Below are 25,547 nucleotides of genomic sequence, written 5' to 3' on the forward strand. Positions count from 1 at the left end.
CAGAACGAATTATATCTGCACTACTGCTGCTTACTTCTGACATTGTCTGCCTCTGGTAGGGTTTGCAATATTTTATTCAGATTAATTCCGGTGCTCCATATCCCCATGGCTACATCGGATGGAATAGACGGCTGTCTTCTGCAACGAGGCAGATCTCAAAGTGACCCGAACATACTCACCGAGTCCGGCATAGATCTGGTACACAGCGCAGGTAAGGAACATCTTTGATTGTCTGGATATTATTATACGGCATTGCCGTTTCATTATTAGCTTTGGCGGTATGGTTTCCCAAATCCATCCATCCTCATTTGCATCAATGGGATTTCAGTACCCAATTGAAAAAACCCACATCATTGTGTTTCGATCTGACAACACAAAATATGATCAAATCGAGTCTCTATTGAGGGACAGCGTGGCGTGGTGTTTGCCATTTCCCCCAGTTAATTTCAATGAATTGATGTTTATCCACAATTTGGGGGGTTAGGCTATTGACGCCTTTCATACACAGGCTGGACTTCAATTAAATGTGTCGTTTAGAAATCAACGGTGTATTGCACGTATTTGTATACATACATAATGTGTTGTTATATTCATGCCAGTGCTGCATTGTAAGATTTGGCGCAAATGCATAACAAAATGCATCCAAATATTTGGAAAGAGCATGTGGTGCGGTATATCTGTTTGGGCTGTCTAGACTCGTTTTTCATCGCTGATTATATCCCTATAGACCTTCTGGTAGGCCTATTCTCCCAAATGAATATCTCAGCAGTTGTGTCTAGCATAATTGTTTTAGGACTCATATGTGATGCTCATAATATACCATGGACGCTTGCCCACCCCAGCTCCGGCCATTGCGCGTTGACAGCATCAATTGGTTCTCATGCTACAGTAACGGGACCAAACAGTCTTATTCTCAAAGACCCTGCGTTCCACGTGACGTATTGGAGAAAAGGCTTCACCGTGGCATGGATGGATGCAGGTGTGCCTTGAGCCAACATGGAGAGCCTATCTGGATTGCCTCTCAGTCCTCTGTGTCATACATCCATAAAGCATTGGCAATACATGTTCTTCCCTTCATATCATAAAATAATAGGCAGTCCTTTCCATGTATGGCAATCATTTCCAATTGTATTGCTGAACTGAGTGGGTTCCAGAGTATTGTACTACACATCTAGAGAGAGGAGTGTAGTGATCATAAATTATGCATGAGGATGATTAATAAAACACTGTATTCAACCACATCAACACAGCTTTTTTTTTTTTTTTTTTTTTTTTTTTTTTAATAACAGTCATATCATATCATATCATATCATAAACCATTGTCAGTGTGGTGTTGGCGGATTTTATGTTCACACACCTGTAGGTGATAATGTCACAGTGGGGCATCTTGTCACCCTTGATTAAACAAAATAGCCTATTGACAGATAGGCTAGGCTATAGCAGTTAGCATTGGACCAGTGAATGAATACCCTTATACTGCACTTGAATATGCACAAATTTACATTTACATTAACACTAAACAGCAAACACAATTATGTGCAATTCTTGAGGTCAAGCAGCAGTGTCTGGTGACCCAAAGTACACATTGTTTGACATCAGTGTATCGTCACTGACTGTGTGAGCGTCTGGGGCGCCAGCCTTTGCCAAAGGATTACCAAGCCTTTTACACAGTGGCCTTTGCAGCTGCAGATGCTGACACTGGATTCATCCACTTAACGCCAGAGAGCAGACTCAATGAGAGGACAAAGAGACAGCATCAACCATATAGTATAATATTTGTGAGATTCAAGGCAATGTTTTCCTTTATCACTGTTTTGCCTGGACATCAAGCCTTGGGAACGTTGTCAATGCCTGCTCTGAACGTTGCGTAAAGGGGTCTTGCATCCCATCCATGTAAAAACACTGCACTCTAATAATAAGTCTTAACATATTTTTTTAATAGCAGGCATGGTTGTGGAACCTAAAGATGACGATCCCATTAATGGCTGTCAAAAGCTCCCAACTGTTCAATCAGTTTGTTCAGCAAAGGATCCTTTAGCCACTCTGGCTAATAAAAAAGTCACTTTAGCTCAAAGTCTCTCATTAGTCATTCCCTAGTGTGAGGCAATGAAGCAGTCAGGACACTTAACCCAAATTCATACTATCGAGCCAGCCAAACTGAGCTGAGCTTGGCCTGGTTACACATCCAACCACTGCTGGAAAGGACAATGTGAAAGGGAAATATCTGAGTTAGCACAGTATGGTGTGGCCATATAGTGTGTACATTCCCAATAGCATCTTAGGAGAGAATGAGAGAACAGGATATGACTCAGTCCCAAAGTGATCCCCACCTGCTACACCAATAGCTCCTTTCACACTTGTACACTGGAATGAGTGGATAGGTGTAAGCAATTTGGCAAAATGTTTGCTTCGGACTGCTTAGGTAGATATGTGGAGCCTGTGACTATCTTGCTGATACCTATATCAAATCATTTCAGATCCAAGAGCGGCACAGTCAGGGCCTATGTAGGGGGTGTCATTGAAGATCCTTTATAAAAGGGGAATAATCAAGTCCTCTAAAGGTAGCTAATGGTTAGCATCTCTGGATGACTCAGGCTAGTCAGTGCAGGGCATTCTGGGTAATTCCTCCTATACTTTTTAGCCCACAATGAATGAAACAGTTCAGTTCTGACTCATCTACAATATGTACTCCTCTTTTAAGGAAGCATGCCTTCGACTGTTAATTACTGATGCAAAAAGCTTTGAGTCACGCATCATAACAATCATCTTCACTTCATGCGTTTGAATATGGATAACACAAGTTTACCAGTAATAATATAATGTACTACCTATTATACTCACACACAGGCGTACACGCATGCATGCAGGCACACACAGACACACACATACATAGCTACACACACACACACACACACACACACACACACACACACACACACACACACACACGTTGCCTCCTCTTAGCCCTCCTAACCAAGGCATCAGTCCCCTGCACCTCCTCTCTGCCGCCTGCTCCATAGTGGCTGGGCACTGAATGTAAAGACTGAAGATAAACCGTTTTACTGGAAGAGCTGGACTGAGAAAGAGAGAGAGGCCTGAAGTGAAGAACGTATTGGAGGATACGGGAGAGCAACGAAGGCCTCCTGACACCACCCTGTAGTAAAGAGGAGCATTGAACTCAAAGTAGCCCCTTTTGTTGTCCTCAGTGATGTGGCAGTCAAGCACAGGCAATGGTGTGGAAGGAAAAGTTACAGCAGCTCTAGAAGTAGCGCTGCTCAGTCTGTTCAACAGTGGTTGTTGGTATTCAATTGGTTTCAATGCTATCATACAGAGAACCCAGCATACAAATGAGTGATCATAATTTAGATGAAATGTGGTAACTGGTAAGGTGAACTGCTGAATGAAGCACTCACAATATTTTCATGAATGTAGAACTCCAGACTTCACATGCAAGTTGTGGATGTGGCTGTCCGCTCTTCCTCCACCTATGAGTTTTCACCTATTAATATCTGATCTGCAGACTACATTTAAACCCATATTCTCACCTTTCCTCTGTAGCATATTTGCTTCTCTTCACCGCCTTGTCTACTACCTCTCCACAAAGAGTGTCTCTTTCTCTGTCTCTCACTCTTTCTCTTTGTCATCCTTTCTTCCTTTCTTCTCTCTCTTTCTTTCTCTCACCATCCCTCCTCTTTCTTCCTCTCCCCCCCTCTCTCTTTCTCACCCCCCCTTTCTCTCTCATGCCATCTCTCTCCCTCTTGCTTCCCCCTTTCTCTCTCTCACTCCAACCCCCCCCCCCCTCCCATTACTGTTTGCTGTCTCCTGCTACTTTAGTGTATCTCTGTGACCCTCGTGTGCAGTGTCACCCACCTCACCATCCAGCTTAGGAGGCTGACCCACACTCTCTTACTGCATGCTGCCATGTCAGGGTAATTGATGAGCCCCAAGCAGGATGTGACTCATCACTTGTGTGGCCAACTGCCTGGTGAAAAGAGCATGGGCACTCTCTCTTAGACCTCTCCTACCTCCTTTAGATACAGACATTTGCCATGACTGTTTATCTTGCATAAGAATTAGGCGGATGGATGGATGGATGGATGGAGGGAGGGAGGGAGGGAGGAATGGATGGATGGATGAGTTGGTGGGTAGTGGGTGGGTGTGTGAGTAGATAGATCGCTAGATATATAGACATGTTGGTAGATGGCTTGATTGATTAACTGATTAATTGATTGATTTATAATTAGATACATACTTGACAACAACCAACTATGCTGTGAGAAATGTAGTCACTGTGAGGCTAAATTTAGCTCTTACTATCTATTATGAGACGAGTGATATAATTCAAGACCCTGTCCGATCACTTATTCATCTTGATCAGGCAAGATGGGTGAGCCAGTTGAGGCCACCTGTGTGTAGTGGCAAGAGCTACTGTATTCATTTCCTCCTAGACACACTCACAGTCACCAGCGACACAGTAGAAATATGTTTTGCTTGAGAATCTTTTATTTTTATGTGTGCCTATAACAGTGATGCATTTCCTTCGATAATGTATCATTTATTAATCTAGGTAAGCCCATGTGAAGCAAGATGACTTAGTAGTGTGTAATGTAATAGTAGCCTATTGTAATCCTTTCCGGCTCTATTGCAACTTCAGTGATGTTTGAGGATGAACAATAGTACCAATAATCATCATCTGACAGAAGCTGTGGTCATGCTAATGGGTCCAGTGCTCTCGTGCATAACCATGGACCTAAGTGGACCACAGATAAAAGCTATATACACTAGGTAGCACCTGTAGCTTACTCTGATGTATGTTAAGCATGGTCCCTGAGAAGTAAAATCAGTTAGCTACAGTGCTATAACAACACAACATATTGTAGTTACAGATTGCCTACCCAACAGCTGAGAGAATTGAATGAGATAAACCACTGTATGCCTTGTCAAACACAGCTCACTGTGAGATCGCTGTCTTTCTCCATGCATGAAAATGGAACACCACAACAACAACAAGCCTCATGCCTATTCCCTGAAGAAGTGGGAGCAGATTAGGCATTTGACAGTCTGTGAACTGTGTGTTTGTGTGTGTTTGTATGTGTGTGTGTGTGTGTGTGTGTGTGTGTGTGTGCTCATTCATGCGTGGATGTGTGTGTGTGTGTGTGTGTGTGTGTGTATGTGTGTGTGTGTGTGTGTGTGCTCATTCATGCGTGGATGTGTGCGTGTGTGTGTGTGTGTTGGACCGCTAGCCTGAGCTTGTGCAACATCAACAAATCACAGCCAGAATAAAAATAGACTGAATGGGGGGAAAGCGGTCAGGCAGTTCAGCAGGCAGCCCTTAGAGGGCTATCGTAGAACTAGGACCCAAGCAGCCCAACACACCTGTCACACACTTCAATGCTAAGGGAGGAGGTAATGGAGCTGAAGAAGAAGGTTAAGTGGAGTTCAGGAGGCCATGCTAAAACAGACAGCGAGGAAGGAAGCTCTACTGGCCCCTGAAATAACAGAGGAGGCTACAGAATCTGCATGTCTGAAAAGCAAAAGAGAGAGAATTGTCCTCATTGTTGTCTGGCATTAAGGGATGGACTGTGTAGGCTTCAGTTGTCTTGGACTGTTTTACCATGTATTTTAACCATCAAATTCTTTCTTGGATAGAAGTGAAGACTGAAACCCAATGACTTGCTCCTTCTATTCTCTTTTCCTTTGCTCTTTTTCTTGGTCATTCCCCCCAGTTATTCAAATGGAGAGGATTGGGTGTAGGCCATAGGGTGGAATCCCACTGACTTGCTCGCAAAGAGTTTCATATACATTATCCCGTTGCTTTACCTTCATCAGTCCTGTCAGAGGATGCAGAAAATTAAAACAAGGAAGTATTGTGCCTCACAACCACTGTCAGTTATACCGTCTGAGTTTACCCCGTAGCCAATGAGGGCGATTATTTCAGAGATAGATGATCAGCGGAGAGGGAACTCCTGGGTCCCATCTCATATAAACTGTGTCTGGGATGGAAACACAGGGGGATAGAAAGAAGAGGAGGGTAGGGAGACGGGGACGGGGGCAGGGGAAGGTAGAAGAGGTAGACTCCGGACTTCCAGTCACTCAAGGGATGCCAACACATCACATCATAACATTACAGATGGAGAGTAGTGAGGAAGGCTCCTGTTAGCTTGATAAGCACTTACAGTACAGCAGTATTGAACAGGGGTAATCTTTACAGCCTCTCTCCAGAGATGGTAAATTAAATACATTGCCAGATCAGATTACAGCCATACTGTAGAAGAAATGCAGTTGTAAAGGAAATTAATTTGTCTATTCAGTGTCTCGCTGGACTGTTTGGATGAGTGTGGGAGGATGCAGACATGTGTGTGTGTGTGTGTGTGTGTGTGTGTGTGTGTGTGTGTGTTTGTGTGTATGCGTGCGTGCATGCGTGCGTACGCATGCGCAGGTGTGTCTGTGTGTGTGTCCATGCAAGGGCTATATTGTATACACAGTGTTGTGTATGAATGAGACACAGACTGTGTCGACGTAACTGCAGTGAGGACTTCAGCACCATGGAGAGGGCCCCTCTCGCATTTGCAGTGCTGATCCTAGATCAGTGCCTGAGTGGGTGCAACTTAATACTGTACTACTCCTGGCTAAACCCAATGGCTCATACACGTTGGCCCTCAACAAAGGCCTATAATCAGTTTTCTCTCTGTCCTAACTTCGTCGGTAATCAATGACATCACTGCAATATGACTACAGTACAAATTCTGCCTTTTGCAATACAATAGTTGTCGTAAGCACAAGGCATAACACCTTATTAAGGGTTATGACAACTCTCTTGACGTTGTGATATAGATACAAGGGGTTATGATAGGTAACCTCAGCCGCCCCCCATTTATGTAAGTCAAATAGACATGTTATAAGTTGTTGTGACCATAGAGATTCTATATCCGGATTTAATATTCACGTCCATGGTCGTGACTAAAGCTCTCTTGTCTACTTCCAAACAAATGTACATAGTTGTTTATTTTTTGTTCTCCCAACCCACTCAGTTCATGCCTTCACCTTTATGTCTTTATATTGACAGAACTTCATAACTACATGATGATGCTTTTTCCATTGACACAGTTAACAAATGTTGACACATTACAGTATGTCAGTTGCCTTTATGATTATGAATGAGGCATAATTCCCAAACATAGGACAGAATGTTATACTATACAATAGTTGAAAATGGTAGATCGACTTGCTTGGAATTCTGTTTGAATGCATTTCACTGTAAGAGCGGTGTTGGGAGTGAATCAGAGTACCACTTGGGCATCATTAAATGCCAACAGTGGTGATTTCTCCCTGTTGTGTGCACCTCCCTTTGTCTTTCCTGCCTAGCGACCATGCTTCTGTCGATTCTCAGTAGGCTGTTGTCTACAGGGGGCCCAATGGAAACACACACACACACACACACACACACTATACACACACACCACTTGCACACACTCATGTTTTATATAAATCTTCAGGCATTGACCTAAATCAGCGGAATAACAGCAATAAATTACACACAACCACACACCCACCTGATCCTGCAAGAGACTACAACCGCCAAGCAGACAGAAAACTATACCATTCATAAGAGAGGGGATACCCGGCCGGCACAACCTCAGAATACCTATTTGGTATTCAATGTTCATTGGCTATTTTCAAGGGGGAGTCTTGACCACTGGCCTTTTCTGTTTGAGTGTTTCCGTCGGTCATAGAAGTATATGTCACTCACCAAAGACACATACATCTGCTGTTTGAGTCTAATGTTTGAGTTGACTCATAACTGAGATTTTAGCATCGAAGCCACATGTCTCAATTTTATCCCACACACATTCTGTGCCCTGCTCTCATTACTGCAACACAGAGAGAGAGAGAGAGAGAGAGAGAGAGAGAGAGAGAGAGAGAGAGAGAGAGAGAGAGAGAGAGAGAGAGAGAGAGAGAGAGAGAGAGAGAGAGAGCTGTGGCTATGGCTATGCTGGCAAGAAAAAAAAAGCCAAGTCTTTTAGTTCCTAAGCCTATTGTGTGGGTGACAGGAGAGGCACTTTCTGCAGGAATAAATACCAATGGGTGGATCTGTTGGCTAAAGGCTTTCAGAGAGGAGGTGTGCGATGGTGTGTGTGTACGTGTGTGAATGGTACTGACTGTCCTCCCTTAGTGCAGGATGCTGTGGTCAGTCTATGAAGGACACATACACACACACACACACACACACACACACACACACCCTGTGGTCAGTCTGTGAAGGACACACACACACACACCATGTGGTCAGTCTGTGAAGGACTCACACACACACACCATGTGGTTAGTCCGTGAAGGACACACACACCCTGTGGTCAGTCTGTGAAGGATGCACACACACCCTGTGGTTAGACTGTGAAGGACGCACACACACCCTGTGGTCAGTCTGTGAAGGACACACACACACACACATACACACCCTGTGGTCAGTCTGTGAAGGACACACACACCCTGTGGTCAGTCTGTGTAGGACCCACACACACACCCTGTGGTCAGTCTGTGAAGGATAGACACACCCTGTGGTTGAGCAGTAGAGTATGCTATGAGAGTATGCTCAGAGCAGTATGCTATGATCAGGGCATGATACACTGGGCTTCCTCTTTAAGGAGTACTATGTGCAGTTATTTGTGTGTGTAAGATGTGGTGTGGCCCACGTGATTTGTCCTATTACTGACTCTAAAGGATTACTGAAGCGTGCTTTCATTGACTATTATAGAGAAACTGTTGCTTGTCATCCCTTAATGCAAATAGTTGACAGAACGCTATCTTTTTACCGAAGGAAGAAGCCATCGTAATATAAGTGCGTCACACTGGTAATAGAAATAGCTTACAGTATATTTCCACATTTCTTATGTTGTATATGCACACTCTGGTGACCTCTGTCGGAATCCTTTATGGCAGATGAACACATGGTTGAGATAGGCCTCTCGAAACTATGTTAAATTCTCTGTGTTCCTTAGTGAGGCTGCATGCAGTAGCAGTCTATTTGTGAACCCACCCACCAGTCCTCGTTCTTAACTCAAACATATGGTAACAAACTAGGCCCTCGGGCACTTCACATTGGCTGCTGTCCTTGCTGACATCATTTCCCTCTCCCGAAACCAGCCCACACATTTGAGCTTCACACTCAGTGTGTTATCACATTGATGACTGAACTAGCACATAGACACTTAATGGACGCCTTATTTGGATTGAGATTTTTAGCCTTATCTTTACCCTTTATTCATACACATTGTCTGATTGAGATTTAAAATGTCTTTCACAAGACAGAGATCTCCCACCCAGAGGCACACCACTCTGCTTAGAGACTGAATAGGCTCATTTTGAACTCTGCACCTCCCTCTCTGAATTGGTTAGGTGCCCTCTAGTCTCTTTCAGAACAGAGTTCTTAAATCACTCTTTGGCTGGAAGGGAAAGAAGCAACCTCCCCCCCCGCCTCTCCCTCTTCCCTCTCCTTTTTTGTATCTCTCTCTCTCTCTCTCTTTCATTCTCTCTCTCTCTCTCCCTCTCTCTCTTTCATTCTCTCTCTCTCTCTCTCTTTCATTCTCTCTCTCTCTCTCCCTCTCTCTCTTTCATTCTCTCTCTCTCTCTCTCTTTCATTCTCTCTCTCTCTCTCTCCCTCTCTCTCTCTCTCTCTCCCTCTCTCTCTTTCATTCTCTCTCTCTCTCTCTTATAGTTAGCTGTGTGTCTTTCACTGTGGCAGGCCCATAGGTGGTAGGGCATGGACAGATGGCGGCACAGTTGCAGTGCCAGGGGGGTAAGTGAGGAGGTTAGCTGGCATGGCAGCGGGTAAGGAGGTGGCCTGTTCAAGGGCACATTGGTAGTCCCTGAAGTGATGGGATGCATGGTGGGCATGGGTACGGGGGAGCGACATGATAAGCTACCTTGTCTGACACATGAAGACTTACATTAGTTAGGCTTTAGCTCAACGTGCTAACACAGTGTTGTGGCGGGCAGATGACCGCATTCAAATCCAGTCTGTCACATTAAACAGAGACCTTTCAACACTATTAGGACAAAAGAGACAGCAGTGTTATGAAGTTATATGTCAGTTGTTATGGTGTTATAGTAGTGCACTACCAGTAGCATTAGACAGGTATTGAAAGGTACTGTATAAACAGTGATTTACTCTATCTTAGCCTCATGCCTAAACCACTACTGTAGTGAATGAACCCTATTTAAAATGGATTAAATTAAAATACTTTGCCAAAGACTAACCCTAACCACACACAGTACCCAAGAAAGACAAAGTGAAAACATGTTTTTTTGAAATTTCTGTAAATGTATTAAAATTGAAATACAGAAATACCTCATGTACATACCGGTAAGTATTCAGGCCCTTTGCTATGACACTCTTAAAATGAGCTAAAATGTAAAAATGGCATCAACAAATCACTGAATAAGTTGAATTGAGTCCATCTTCATGCAAGGATAATAGTTTATGTAATTTTGGAATTAATATGTTTGTTGTTATAGGGTCTCTGATTTGCATAGGAATCTATTACACACTGTGTAGATTAGGAGGACACTACCAACTCAGCAAATTTCATAATTTTCTTTTGATCCTGACAAACTCCCCAATTCCTGCCAGTGACAAACATACCCACTATTCTTCACACAAGAATTGCAAACATTGCATGTACTGGATTTACACTAAACTTAATGCTTTGTAGTAAAACCAAATAAACACATGTTCAGCCACTTTCTTTTTTCTGTAGCACTTGAATTAAATGTTTCAAACACAATTAGGGATATGAGATATTATGATTATTTTCGATTAAGGGATTCTTTTTTGGCCACTTGGTTATAGACCAATTTTGTAGAGTGATTGAGATGATGTTGTCCCATCGACTGTGCTTTTTCCTCTCCACCATTCAACTTTGTAAATTTTTGTAAAGGCCTCCGCCCAGCCCTCAGGGTCACATTCCTGAGCAGTTTTGTTCCTCTCCATTTGCTCAGTTTGTAATGACAACCTGATCCACACAGTCTGTAATTGATTCCTATGCAAATCAGAAACCCATAAAGTGATTTGTTGATGACATTTTTGTATTTTAGCTCATTTTAGTGTCTTAACAAAGGGTCTAAATACTTATGCACATGACATATTTCTGTATTTAAATTTTAATACATTTACTGACATTTCAAAAAACTTAATTGAATCTATAACACAACAAAAATAAATATCATCATACAGATATCAACATAAAGACATAAAGATCATCACAACAACTTTAGGAGATGCATCATACACTATGTTTACACTATTTGTTACATTTTGGGACTACATGTCTAGCTTTGACTTCTCACAACAATGTCACTCTCTTACAGCTGGAAATATTCTGCAGAATCAACTGCCGACAGTATCAGTATGTGTTGATTGTACTCCTGGCTTCAACTCACAGAATAGGCTAGCATCAGTTGATACAGTATGTACAATAATCCTACTATCTAGAGTGTTTTACCCCCCAGGTTTGCATGAGAGACTGACAGGTAAATGGCATTAGCATTGCTCTCAATAATGAGGGGTTGGGTATTTTGGTTTTGAATTTGATGACAGCATGGTTGAACAGGGTGGGGTCCCCAGCGAAGCGGCTCTCAGTTCAGCAGTCTGGGATTATTCCTAGACACAGTGTGGAATCCTCTAATTCCACCCACAATTCTTCTTTGATGCCTTGAGGGTTAAGGGCTCTGCACACAGCGTGCGATTTCTGTTGGCGTCAACGTTCCATTTTGAAGTTTGAATGGAAGTCTATGAGAACATCGCATTTACCCACACACGGCCCCGATTTTAATCGCACGGCGAACATTCGATTCCATTCATTTTGAATGGGACAAAGCACACGTCGTGCGAGTTTTGTCGCACTGTCAAATTTGTGCTTTTCCCATTCAAAATGAATGGAATCGAATGTTCGCCGTGCGATTAAAATCGGGGCCGTGTGCGGGTAAATGCGATGCTCTCATAGACTTCCATTCAAACTTCAAAATGGAACGTTGACGTGCAACAGAAATCGCACTCTGTGTGCAGAGCCCTTTAGGGTATTATTAATATGCTATTATTAGACAATATGTTATATTGGATTTGTATGTACAGTATATTGTCACACTCTCATGAAGGAACTCCTTACAACACATACTGTATATTGTAATCTTTATCCACACATTTGTTTTACAGTTAACCACAGTAGGTATTCTAGATTACTAGGACAGGTAAACACTCAAACTAGAGCTAAACTGATTAAAAACTTTTTTTTTTTTTTACATTTTCAGATTTTTAATTAGACAAAAGACATCAAATGAACATTTACACATACATAATTCTGTAAAGCAGGGCATGAAGTTGACCAGCACTTAAATAATAGACTATAAACAAACTGCGAGATCAAACAAACCATCACAAAGATGAGAGAAAAACAAAAGTGTACATGTACTGTAACTCAACAAACATTCTTAGACAACAGACTTCGCCCAGTTTCCATAGTCTCCAGTACTTATCTATACATTTAATTAAATGTTAACTTTTATTTATATATTTATTGAGTGTTTTATATGTTTTTACTATTCAGTCATTGGTTGTTTTAAGTCCTTGCATTACCTTATCCCATATGACTTCAAATTGTGATATTTTATTTCTCTTTGTAGCCGGATTAAAAAAAACATTTAAATAAAATAATATGATATTCTTCCACTGCTGTAAAGATGGAGGATCATTTGATTACCAGTGTTTTAGCATAACGTTTTGTAATACCATTGAGGAGAAGAGGATAGTTCAAGAGCTAAACTGATTCAGTACTGTATGCATAGACTATGTTTGTTGGACTATGTACGCCATTGCAAATAGGCCGCTGCTCTGCTGTGTAAGTACTGGTATGATACATGGTTTTAATTAATCCTGTTTACATTAGCATGGTAATTAAAATAGTGTTTTCACCACATCTGGTGAAGCCCATTCATGACGAAAATCTTACATACATAATTTTTTATTTATCCTTATCCTATGAAAAATGTACAATATACCATGCAGCTCTCTCCAAATCCTGTCTTATCCTGACTACAGCTTTTGAACAGCTTTCCCCTTTTTTTATGAAACATTGACAAATATTTGATATACATTATGAATAGCTGGTCTCTGATTGGCTGCCCGAGATTCTCCAGCAAGCTCTTCCGTATGGCAACAGCCCCCTCCCCTCCCCGGAATCCCCCCCCTTTCCTCTCCTCCCTCCAACCTAGCCCCCTTCTCTCCCTCCTCTCTCCTTTTCTACTCACACAGACCTCCTCCACGCTGCTTTACCCCTTTCCTGCATGCACTTGGGCTGCTCTGCCTCCGAGGGGTTCCTCCACTGACTGACTGCTGCTGCAGCATCTGGTTGTGGTCGCCATGGCAACAGCAGTGAGCCTGGGCTTGACAACTACCCTCCCTCCTTTAAGCTTGCTGTGTGTGCTGTGCTCTGCTCAGCGGTGTCTTCAAGCTTGACCTGAATTCAGCGGTGGCTGGCTGACGGTTGATTCAGCGGTGGCTGGCTGACTTTGGCAGACGCGTGCGCGGTCAACTGACCCGTTTCCCTGTTATTCAGGGTCAAACGCTAGTAGCCAGTGCCTGCACTGCCACCCCCCCCCCTCCCCCCCCATCAGCATCATCCCCAGCCCATCCCAGCCCATGCGTTTTGGATGGAGAAAGAAAAAGCATGTCGAGCTCACCACGATGCTGGGGCTGTGTGTATCCACCCTAATGTACCTCTCCCCCTACCAACAAAAAACACACAGTGCCTCACTCAGCTGACTCTTTCCCTTACATATATCTTCCCTTTTCTCTGTTTCTTTTAACGAAACCACTCCTGCCTCTGCAGAATATTTGGACAAATATGTCTGCCTCTTGTGCAAGCCCTTGTTGTTGTTGTCGTTGTGGTGGTGGTGGTGGTGGTGGTGGTGGTTGTTGTTGTTGTTGTTGTTGTTGTTGTTGTTGTTGTTGTTGTTGTTTAGTCCAATTTCTATTTATGTACTGCTGTTTGTGATTTAATGTGAACAAAAAAAATCATAACAGTAGAGTGGTGCAGCTGCTGTGTGGGCCTGTGACAGTTATTCATTGAGAATCTAAAAACATGCTTTTCCTTGCTTGTAGTGGCTTGAGCAGAGACTGACTAACAGAGAATCAAAGAACAGGGATAAAACAGTGAGATGATCAAATGGGATGTTTTTTTGCACATTAGGCCAATCCTACGTTTGGCTTAGGCCAATCCTACGTTTTCAAGGGAATCTCTTGTTATTTGTATTCCTGTATTCCTCTGGGTAGTTGGTGGCGGAATGTGTTATTCAAGGCCCCATCTACAGTATAGTGTCTTGCTGCAGAGACTACCCATATGTGTCTTGCTTGCGAAGAGACTACCCATATGACTTTGGGTGCGCATTTACATCATGCATGATATTGCCGAAGCAGTAAGTATGAAATGTTGGAATATTGTACATTTGAATGCCTGCTAATTATCTCTCCCTCCCCTTCCCCCTTCGCTTCCTCTTCACTTTTCTCCTCCATCTGTCTCCCCTCACCTCTACCTCTCTTTGTCTTCTTCCCCTTGCTCTCTCTGCCTTCCTCACTGTGCCTTTCTACCAAACACCCCCCCCCCCCCCCCCCCGTCTGCTTGCAGCGGAGGTGATGGAGCAGCAGAGGGTGCTGCGGACTGGCTGTCTGGTGTCGGGGGTGCACACTCCGCCCATCCGTCGCAACAGCAAGCTGGCCAGCTTGGGGCGTATCTTCAAACCCTGGAAATGGAGGAAAAAGAAAAACGAGAAAATGAAGCAGAGCGCCACAGGTAAGAGAGAGAGGGAAAGGGAGAGAAAGGGAGCCCCTAGGAGAACCCACATGTCCATCCTCCTTCTCCCCATTTCTGTCTTTCTAATTCAAGGCAGGTCAGGTATAGTCGTAGTAGAGTTTAGACTGTACATGTATATGTCGTAGAATCAATTGTGGAATATCGATTGTGGAATATCAAATACTTTACCACTTGTGAGCTTCTGTTTACACTTGCAGTTCCAATGTGAGGGGGCTGACTAGTAGTACAAAGACTTGGGTTATGCCTCAAAATAGCTTTGTCTTTTACTATCAACTATCAGCTGCAAACACTACTGCTTCCTTGTACAGCTCAGACAAGTCTTGAACCGGCATCCTCTGTATTGCCAATGTGATCGTCATTGAAGATGCCTGAAGAAGGTCTATGAAAGACCGAAAGATTGCGGATTCTTGAGTTTGCGGATGCTGCTTCTTTTCAACACATATGATCCTCACTAAAACACCTGATGGAAAGCAGCTACAGCACCGAAAAGCTAGTAATCCCATAGCACGGGTGGGGGAATTTCAACTTGAGGAGTGAGTTTACCGTCCTGACCTGCTTACAGTCACCCTCTAAACTCATGACCCCTTAGCGACCCCAGCCATTGAGCTGAGCGCAACTGCGGATCTGGGTCAAGACACACCAATGTAACAGCTGTCACACTGCTGCAAACAGTATTGCTTCCTCCCACTCCGAGCTGACTCGAATCTCAAACTTGCGTCCTCTGTATTGCCATCACCGTAATACCTGATGTAAACCAGCTACACCACAGAAAAGCCATTGTGCGGGTGAGGGTATTTCAACTTGAGGGGTGAATTTACCATTCTGACCTGGTTACATGTACTGTACATGGTTTAAGGTTGAGAATGACTAAAGTTATTGCTAGGTGAGCTGTATGATATTAAGGTAGGCTATATGTTACAGTGAGTTTATAACGCGTAATAACCCCTGTATGTGCTATGTTCCCTGCAGACGTGGCGTTGTCCAGTGGTCTTCTTTGTCATGACCCCGGTTCCCCCTTGCAAGGCTCCTCAGATGGGATGAGCAACATGCTGGGGGGATTTGGGAGGCCGCTAACCCCCGCTCTCACCGTCAGCAGTGTGGAGTACCTGGGCCCAGAGGAGGAGCACCCCCCCATACCCACAGGTAGGAGTGTCCAACTCCTACCTCAACAACCAATCAATGAATGAGCTCCTTGGTTTGAACTGTGGGAATTGATGGATTGGAGGTGATTAGATTGGAGACTATCTGGGTGTATTGGAATTCTCCTAAGCATCTGTTCCCCACTGCTTCCTTAAGTAGATCAATGAATTGACTGGATAGGAGAGTTGAGAGTGATTTGTTGGTAATGTTGCGTAGAATGTTGCAATTCTGTATTGCTTTCACCTATCTAAAGGAGAGGATGCACAGTAGGTTAAACATTTCATTTTAGAAAAGCTGTCAAAAAGGGTTAGGGTTAGCTCTTACCTTCTTATTGATACTGTAATTCTCGTGTCCACTTTTTGAACAGTAAATGTCACGTGGTATTCACATGAACCACAAGGGGGTGATCAAGTCATGGTAAAAACACCTTGACTCAGGAAAAGATGGCAGATATTCAGAATGGTTGCCTGGCTGTATTATTGATCTTTTATCTTGAGCCCGCTAGTAAAACTTTTTCTGATATACCCAATATAACCAATGCTCTGATGTCGCAATATGATACTATCTATTTTGAGTGTAATTTGATTAAAATGTGATTTTTTTCTCCAGTGGCTGAGCCGACAGAGAACTGTGAAACAGAAGAGGAGCCCAGCCAAAACCCTGAGGAGGAGGGAGAGGAGGAAATTCCGCCTGGTGGGGACAGCTCTGAAGGGCTTCAGGAGGGCGGAGATGATGAGACGGAGGAGACACAGGAAGCGGAAATACTGCCAGGAACCTCACCTCCGCCAGCACCTGGGAAACTGCTACCACAACTGAGCACTGGCGAGGGTGGGTCAGGCTGGTGTGGTGGACTGAGAGAAGCGTGATGTGTGGACATGGACACGTAACACAAACACACACACACACACGCAGACGCACACACACACACACACACACACACACACACACTTAGTAACTCTTACTTGATTCTCTGTTTCTCTCCCTCTCACACCCAGGCCCAGCCTCTCTACCCTCCCAACTTCCCAACTCTTTCCTGCCAAAGGAGCCACCCAGGCCCCCAGACAGCCTGGCCCCCATGGCCCTGCGAGGGCCCCTCTCCAATCCCTCAGGGTCTCCTCACCTCGGAAATATGATGCACCCTCCGATGCCCCCTAGCTGCATCATGGAGGAACTACAACGAGCTTTCGCTTCAAAAAACAGGCAACAGGAATGGTGAGCGAGCAGAACATGGCTCATTCACTGCAAACCTCCACAGATCAAGGCATTTTCTACAGTGCCCTATGTCTATGTGACTCCAATTTTAATCCTGTTAAACTTCTTATTGTTATCATAGCTTAAGTCAGCCTACAAGCCTACATGTTCAAGACCGCCACTAACCCCAATGTTAACTCCTAATTGTATCTTACCCTTAAAAACATCACACCATCCTCACCCATACATGAAACCCCCATGTTGACTCCCATACTGACCCTCCTATCAGCCCCCCCCCCCTCATGTTAACCCTCCATGTGACCTCCCATGTCCCCCCCCAGTGTGCATGGGCCTAAGCCAGGCTCGCCCCCACGGCGGCGCTTTGATGGGCGGCTCTCTCGCTCCTGCAGCTCAGAGAAGAACCCAGCAGCTGGGGGCGACTGGGCCCAGCAAGCGGAGAGGAAGAAGGAGGCAGAGGAGAACAAGGAGAACGTACGGCTGGACCAGCGCTTCTCTGAATCCTCGGGCCTTCCAAATGACCAGGACGACTGGAATGACTCCGTCATCTCCGGTGGGTCCAGTGCATAAAATTAACTTCATGGTCTACCAGCCAAGGTGTCTGGTGGATCAGAAAATTAAACAAAATCTAGCCGCATTTGACAGTTGTTTATTTCTTGGTCGTCACACATTTGAAAGGCATGCCTTTTTTATGTTTGCAGTGCCTTCATTAGCTTTATGGACTGTATCTACCTATGTGTTATTTCTATGAATGTTTATGGTACACATGCAATCTGAAGTAAGTATTTGGTCATATAAGAGTAGCTGTATTGCAGTTATCGCTGATGCCCTGTGTGTGGGGGTGTATGTATAGGTACACTGCCTCGCAGGTTAAGAAAGGAGTTGTTGGCTGTGAAGCTCCGGAATCGACCCAGCAAGCAGGATCTGGAAGACCGGAATATCTTCCCAGTACGCAGTGACCAGGAACGCCAGGAAATACGCCAGCAGATTGAGATGAAACTCGCCAAGTAAGTGATGATGATCTTCATACACACCTTCATTTCCACACTCAAACTATCTAGCTCATGTACAGCACCGTCAAGTCTTGAAGGCCAATCAATTCCAGTTTGACATAAAAATTAAATTCAAAGATGTCTACAAATACAATCTGAATTGAAATGGCACGGCTATTGACCTCAACTATTCCAATATTTAAATATCTCCCAGCTAAGACTGTTTCGTTTCTAAGATCCTAGCCATCCAGTTTTAGATATAATGTATTTATATTAGTTATAAATGTGAATGCTAACACACTGTTATGCTGGGCATTGATGCTAGAAATAAAAGGAAAACAATCCTACAATAGTTCCATTAAGATACTAGGAGGGAACATGCAGTTGTACCATTAAAGAAGTGCATAAGCAAAGATAGGGACATGGTTATGTAATGTTGAACAAAGTAGGTGGTGGTGGTTGTGGTACTGTGTGTGTGTGTGGGGGGGGGGGGGAAGACTGTGATCTAAAAGGATTATCCCCATTGGCTGGCATTGACTAGATTTGTGCTTTTTAATCTGTAATTGTTTTGCACATGCTGTCAAATCCATGTTTGGACTCGACCAACCCTGATCCTGGAAAGCTGCTCCATTGTGTTGGAGGGATTCTGTTCCAGCCAAGCTCTAAATAGGCAGATTTAACTAATCAAGGTCTTGATTGGACCAATCCCCAGGACAGCGAGGGAGATGAGTCATGTAATTGAGTGGTTTGATTGCCAATTGGAGTAGAAACCTGTTTATTTGTATTTTGGCATGCATTAAACGTAGTTAAGTAGTGTATGTGCTGTCATGATAGAATACACTAAATTACACAAGACTAGCTCTCAAAAAGCAACCAGGTTAACAATGTACAGTATGGTTCCTAAAGGGGTTAGATAAGAACAATAATTCCATGAACGTCCACATGTGCAAGGGATGTTCTGTTAATGTTTACATATGGACACAAGACTCCATTGCATAGACCACAACATTTAACGTACAGAACATCACACTTCCCTTACAAAACATTTGGTTAACGTTCTTGTTCTGTAACATTACTTGTTCATAGAAAACAGTACATTAAGAGTACAGTAGGCTATGTGACGGTATTTCAGGTCATTCTCACCAATGTATCAGACCAAGGTGCACCATGGTGTTATGTAACTAACCGCACAATAACTCGCACTGGAGTGCCTTCCAGAAAGAGATCTATGGAGACTTCCAGGAACTATCACCTCCAGGCTATTCTAAGTCCTTCTCGGACTGCAAGCGGAAAACTTGCTCAATTGTCTGTCTATAATAAGTGGCTAGTATACAAACAAACATCTTATGTAAAGCCAAGGCAGCAGCATGACTTCAGCTTGCGTAAGAGACACAGGGTCAGAGTCAGAGCTGTGAGGACATGAGATGTGCAGCTGGGGTGATGTTAGACGACCTGTTTACACCAAATTGAGCAAGCTGTAGGCTGTCTTGGATTTAACTGAGATACATTATCTATCACACCACTAATATTGATCTCTGTAGATATTTAGTCTGTATGACTGTTAGTCATAGTGCTTTTATTATCAGCTAGTTGTTTGTGATGTGATTGCTTGGTTAAAACTAAAACCTGAACACAGTGTGAGTCCAGGACCAGCATGTAGAGACTTGGGGTAACACTAGCGGAGGGTGTTACTGTCTTCTTTCTCCAGACAAAACTGCTTAGAAAGGCCAGTTGTAAATATTTTTGATTTCTAGACTTGAGTAGACATAACAGTGAGGTCATGGCCTGCTGTCTCACATTTATGCACTCTCACTAGTATAACTAGTATGTGACAGGGTGTGGTGGAAAAGTCCTCAAGTAGGGGAAGGTAATTTTTTTTCCAGATTATGAAAGCAAAAATGGTATGCTTTCAAATGATGTCATACATTGAAATCTGTAAATGTAAAGTATAAGTTGAAGAAGATATCCTTATTTGAATGTTGGATTACCTCATACCGGAGAAACTCGCTCTGAATCAAAACAGACACAAAACAGCTGCCAGTAGCAAGGAGCTAAAAGGGAACTGCATGTTTAGCACATCACAACATGCTGATAGAACATCAACATGCTAAAAACAAATAACTACACATAATTACCAGTCCTTTCTTTTGAACACGTCCTAAAACGTAAGTTTGTTTACAAGCCATGTATCACTTATCCAGCCTACGGCAGACGATACAAGTATTTAGTGATCCTAAAACTGTTGTTATATCAAGTGGGCTCTTCAACACTTGAAAAAAAACACTTGAAAAATGTCACCAGACTGTGTCAAATGTGTTTGGCTCCATATTTTGGTGACACACTGCACTGTTTCAATGAAGGGAAAGTCCTGCTATTCAACCCAGAAGATAGCGAAGAGGAGGAAAGCTTAGCAGAAGAGTAAAGGCCAATTCTCCTGGGTATCCTTACTGGTTGGGAAAACCTTCAATCATTCCTGGCTTTAGATCTCCCTCAATGACTTCTAGACTAGATTGAAATTCCTCCTCTCTTTCCAGCTCAAAGAGAAATGGTTGGCCTTGGTGCAGTGCAAGCAGAATATCCTGCATACGCTAGCTTATCACACCGTGTCTGCCCATTGTCACGGTGTGAGATGACCTTTCTATCTATAGAATGCTCTGCCTAGCACTTCTGCTGCCATGGCGCTTCACTGTTGCTATTTTTAGTCACCAAGACTGTTGAATAATGCATCTCAGTGCACTCCCCTCTTTCCACCCTCCCCCTCCTCTCCACAAATGTGTGTTGTTGGGGAGTTATGAGAGGAGAGATGCTGGCAGGAGGGAAGGGGGAGGTGGGGTACAGTAAGGAGAGCATGTTAGGTTATTGTGACTGCTATAGCTAGATGCAGTGTGGCCTTTTGTCTGTATGTGGTGTCATTGGGAGGAGAAATAGAAAGCAAATTGCTGCTACTGCCCACTCAAGGTTGTCTTATTCTCAGGCATGACTAGCAATGCCAGAGTTTATACATGCTCAATTTTATTTTAGAAATACTGAGAATAAAAGGGAACCTCCGAGTCATCTGTTGACAGTAAATACCTAGGTACAGGTCCTTTAATCTGCGGCATGCATGGTATTAGCATGTCATGTATTTTCTGTTCAGGAAAACAATATTTCTGCACTGTGTTATAGTATATGTATAATAGTCTTTTGCCCATGTTATTTGATAGCTTGAGCCAGCATGACCTGAAGTTCAAAGGACACTACATCAAAACACTCGACAATATCATACATGGTGTCATTAACATGCCACAAAGGATGATGTCTTCTTTGTAGCCAAGAATGTTGTCAATTTCTCTCCACTGCAACACTGAAATCCCCACTGGTGGATTGCAGAGGAGTAGTAGTGTTCCCAGGGAAGATTCCATTGTCTATGAGATTTCCACCAGAAACTGTTGTTGCTAAGCAACCCAGCGACCAGGTCAATAACATGGTGGGTATCATGTCCATTGGGGCTTCGGGACTGGAGTGATTCTCCATTTCATCTGTTGAAAATGTAGACTATGTAATGGTGGGAGCTTTTTTCCTACTAGGAATATCAATATTAATTATTACACAAGTGTGTGCTAATCTACAAAGACTGATAGCACCCACATCTTCATTAGAAAATGCATGTAATTGTTTCTGTTCTTAAATATGCATATAGACAAGTTTCCTCTAGCCTTATATTGCATTCTTTGGTTAAATATTATGATCCATCTCTCTATGATCTGTGACCTGATAACAACATGTAAGACACAATTCATTTCATTTAGTACTCTCGTAATAATACTATTAAACATATGTATGGCATTTTAGGAAATAGAAAGATTGTACAGTTTTCAATTGAATTGCAAAATGATGTCAGTTCTTATGGTGTTCTTATAAATGTAAAGGCTACAGAGGGATATGTGGCATACATTGGCTGCCAGGTGAACTCAGGGGTCAGTGTCTGGATTCCAGGGTGTGACCTAACTTTGGTCACTCAGGGTACTGGACTATAAAGTACGGAGCTGGCGGGAGACATGCTGTGAGGTTGCGTGGTGAATGCACTCCTTCATTTCCTTTCATCTTTGGAGATGCAGACTACTGCATGTGGTGTGGGGCTAAGCCCTGTTGTGCCAGCATCTATTATTTATGTCATCTTTGAAAAGCTGACGTGCACAGATAAAAGTCATGACCATTTGATTTTTGTTGACGTTTTGATGCTTTGATTGTGAGGGCGAACCATATGTTATTAGTATTGTTTTATTGCTGCGTATTACTGCATTATTTAAAAAGTAATCATATATTGTCAATATACTGATTAGAAGACATGTAATTGTACTTCTGTGTGAATTCAAACACTTACACATTATTGAAACAAAGGGTTGGCGCATGCAAGTGGTGCGTAGTGCAAAGAGGGAGGTTGGGGATGCCTCGAGTGGGAATCTCATATGGACCGCCTCCTGTACCACAGATTATGCATGCAGTCAGGACTGGGGAATTAGGCAGGCGCGCCCAAGCAAGCAGCGCATCACGACTCAGTTCAAAAGCTTGTGCAGTCTACCACGGACGACAGATGAGCGAGACCAGTTAGCTACAATAAACAGTTGAGCAAGTGACTGTTTATTGTTTAAGTCCAGTAGCTTTTACTTTGAAATAATAAACGAGAGGTTTCTCGGGCTGTCTAACGGGAACATATTGTAAGAAATTGCGCTTCTTTGGGAATTCCAGATGTGGGGAGCGCCTGTACCAAAGCATCATAGTCGGGGTTTAGACGCGAGATGGAGAGGCTGGGGGTTTGCCTCTAGAACGAGCGCACTGAAGAGAATACACCGGGTTTAAAAGTCGACTAGATGTTGGAGCTTGAATCGAAAATGGTTCAAAACGTGGTGTTGGTGTTTTTCCGCAGGAGACTGAGTCAAAGACCGAACGTTGAAGAGTTGGAGAGCCGGAATATCCTCAAACGTAAGTTGTAACTGTTGATTAGGTGTATTATATTTTTGAATCCTCATTATGTTCTATTTCATCATGTCATGTGAAATTAATGCGCGTATTAAAAATAAACCAAACAAGGCACATAATGCATAAATGTAGTAGCCTACAAACCGCATGAGAGCACATTGATTGTTTTTCTTAACCTTTCCTGAAGTTGGCGAAAATCATTAGATTTTCTAGGCACGATCACATTTTCGGACACTATATTCTGTAAAAAGTGTTGGAAATTGTAGGAGGCAATTATACACGGATTCGATTTCTAACACGCATATTTGAGAATATACGTCTATAGGTCTATATATGTCTAAATTATGGAAACAAGATTTTAGCCTACTCAGAGTAGTAACGAGTTTTAGGTAAGTTTTATCGTTTTGGGAACAAACAAGTAACCTGTAAATATCAGACAGAAGAGGACGACTTGTATGCCTATTGATTTCATAATAATTTAGATAAGATAAAATAGAGTACTCTAAAAAAAAAAAAATTATACATACATTTTTTTCTATGTATAGGACCCTTTAGGGTTTAGGGGCAGTTACGTACACTGGGAGACAATCAAGGAAACCCAGTAAAAAAAAAAATAATAATATTGGAAACAAGCTCCTAGCTAGCACAATCCAAAATAGGCTAACTAATCTATGGTGTCTTTTTCTTTCTCATTTCTCTAATGTTGTCTTCTCCTTGGTTTAGAGAGAAATGACCAGGTAGAACAAGAGGAGAGGAGGGAGATAAAGCAGCGACTGAACAGAAAGGTAGTTGACTGCCATATTATTTTTCTTCCAGTATTTTATCCAAGTTGTCCTTTATGAATACAAATGTTAACTAATTGTATCTTTCTTTGAGAAACAGTAATGTTTACATAATGTGGTACATAAAAGCTATTATTTGCTGAATTATTGAACTTCTATGGCAAAATCGTCACTCATATGAGTATATCAGTGAATGAGTGCAACATACTGAGATGAACATGAGTACACATGAATTTAGCGAGCCAAACATGGATATATATAATTATTGGTTATCCAGACGCAGTACATGTTATGATAATATACTGGTACCAATATCCCTTCTCCTTGTGAATGACAGCTCAACCAGCGGCCCACAGTTGATGAGCTACGGGACCGAAAGATTCTCATCCGCTTTAGTGACTATGTGGAGGTGGCCAAAGCTCAGGACTATGACAGAAGAGCAGACAAGCCCTGGACCAGACTTTCTGCAGCTGATAAGGTATGTGTGTAGTCAGAGAATCCTGAATGAAAATAATTAATTATTCCGTACTTTACCTCCCAAAGAATTCATAACAGCGTACTTTAGTGATGGACATATAGCCTACCATCATCAGAACATGTTGTAATGTGGGTCACAGTCTGTAAACACAAAACCATGTGATTCAGGTGCTGGAAACATACTACTGCCCAAATCAATCATGTCAGCATGTCTTGTTGTTATCTACAGCTTGTTCATCTCGGTCCATGATATCCTCGTCCTTGCAGATAAGACCTTGTTGTCATCTTTATGTTGTTGACTCGCTTGGGCTTAATGCTGTCATTTTGCTGTCCGAATGTCAGTCGGTGTGCCTGTGCCACACACTCAAGGATACTCTAACTATCTTCTTTTTTTTATTTTATACAGGCGGCAATCCGAAAAGAACTGAACGAGTTCAAAAGCACTGAGATGGAGGTGCACGCCTCGAGCAAGCACCTAACAAGGTCAGTGTTCTGCACTGTGTGTTTTTTTTGTTTCTATTCTCAGCTGTGTCTGTTTCTAATTTTAGTTCGCCCTGCATGTCCAGAAAGATCCACAAGGCTAAAAATAGATGTTCATTCTAAAAGAGGACGGGAGCCCTCGTCCTCCTAGAGGACGGAGCAAGAAAATTACAAATGCTGTCGTGTCCTTTATAATCCTGTTATAAATGACACGTAAATGGAAGTGTTCCAGTCGATTTGTAACAGTGACCCATATGAAAGCACTTAATGACTGTGCTAAAAATAGCCTTCCAGATTGCTGAATATCTGTAATCATTGGGCGTGATTACAAAGGCACTTCTGCACTCACGACGCCTCTCCATTTCTCTCTGTTCCCCCTCCTCCTACCGTAGGTTCCACCGGCCGTGAAGGGGAGTTTCTTCTGTGAAGAAAAATGTTGAGCCTCCATTTTTGGCTGCGTTGGCGGTGCTAGAAATAGCTGAAGGCCATTCTTTCAGATCCTGGAGCCTCTTTGTCTGCAGGGCTGTCTTGAATTCTTCCAGCGCCCCTTGTCATCATCAATAGTGGGGTGTGGGAGAGTTGGACGGTGATGTTTGGGTGTGGCGGTGAATCCTGGAGGCTATGTCTCCACTGCGGGAGCCGCC

At 43.0% G+C, this 25,547-nt stretch overlaps 1 protein-coding gene across 1 annotated transcript; it reads left to right on the top strand.

Annotated features, from left to right (window-relative positions):
• Positions 1-105: 105 nt before the first annotated feature.
• phactr3a (phosphatase and actin regulator 3a) lies at positions 106-25,343 on the top strand (the record flags this gene model as incomplete). Its single annotated transcript, XM_080534535.1, has 12 exons — positions 106-211; positions 14,679-14,843; positions 15,834-16,007; positions 16,614-16,832; positions 17,000-17,216; positions 17,537-17,766; positions 18,067-18,220; positions 23,112-23,167; positions 23,888-23,949; positions 24,284-24,424; positions 24,830-24,922; positions 25,296-25,343. 12 exons carry the CDS (start codon positions 106-108, stop codon positions 25,341-25,343), a joined length of 1,665 nt encoding a protein of 554 aa, XP_080390661.1.
• Between the last annotated feature and the right edge of the window lie 204 nt (positions 25,344-25,547).

The sequence above is a fragment of the Nansenia antarctica genome (assembly GCF_963989245.1).
Source record: "Nansenia antarctica genome assembly, chromosome: 6".
Classification (NCBI taxonomy): domain Eukaryota; kingdom Metazoa; phylum Chordata; class Actinopteri; order Argentiniformes; family Microstomatidae; genus Nansenia; species Nansenia antarctica.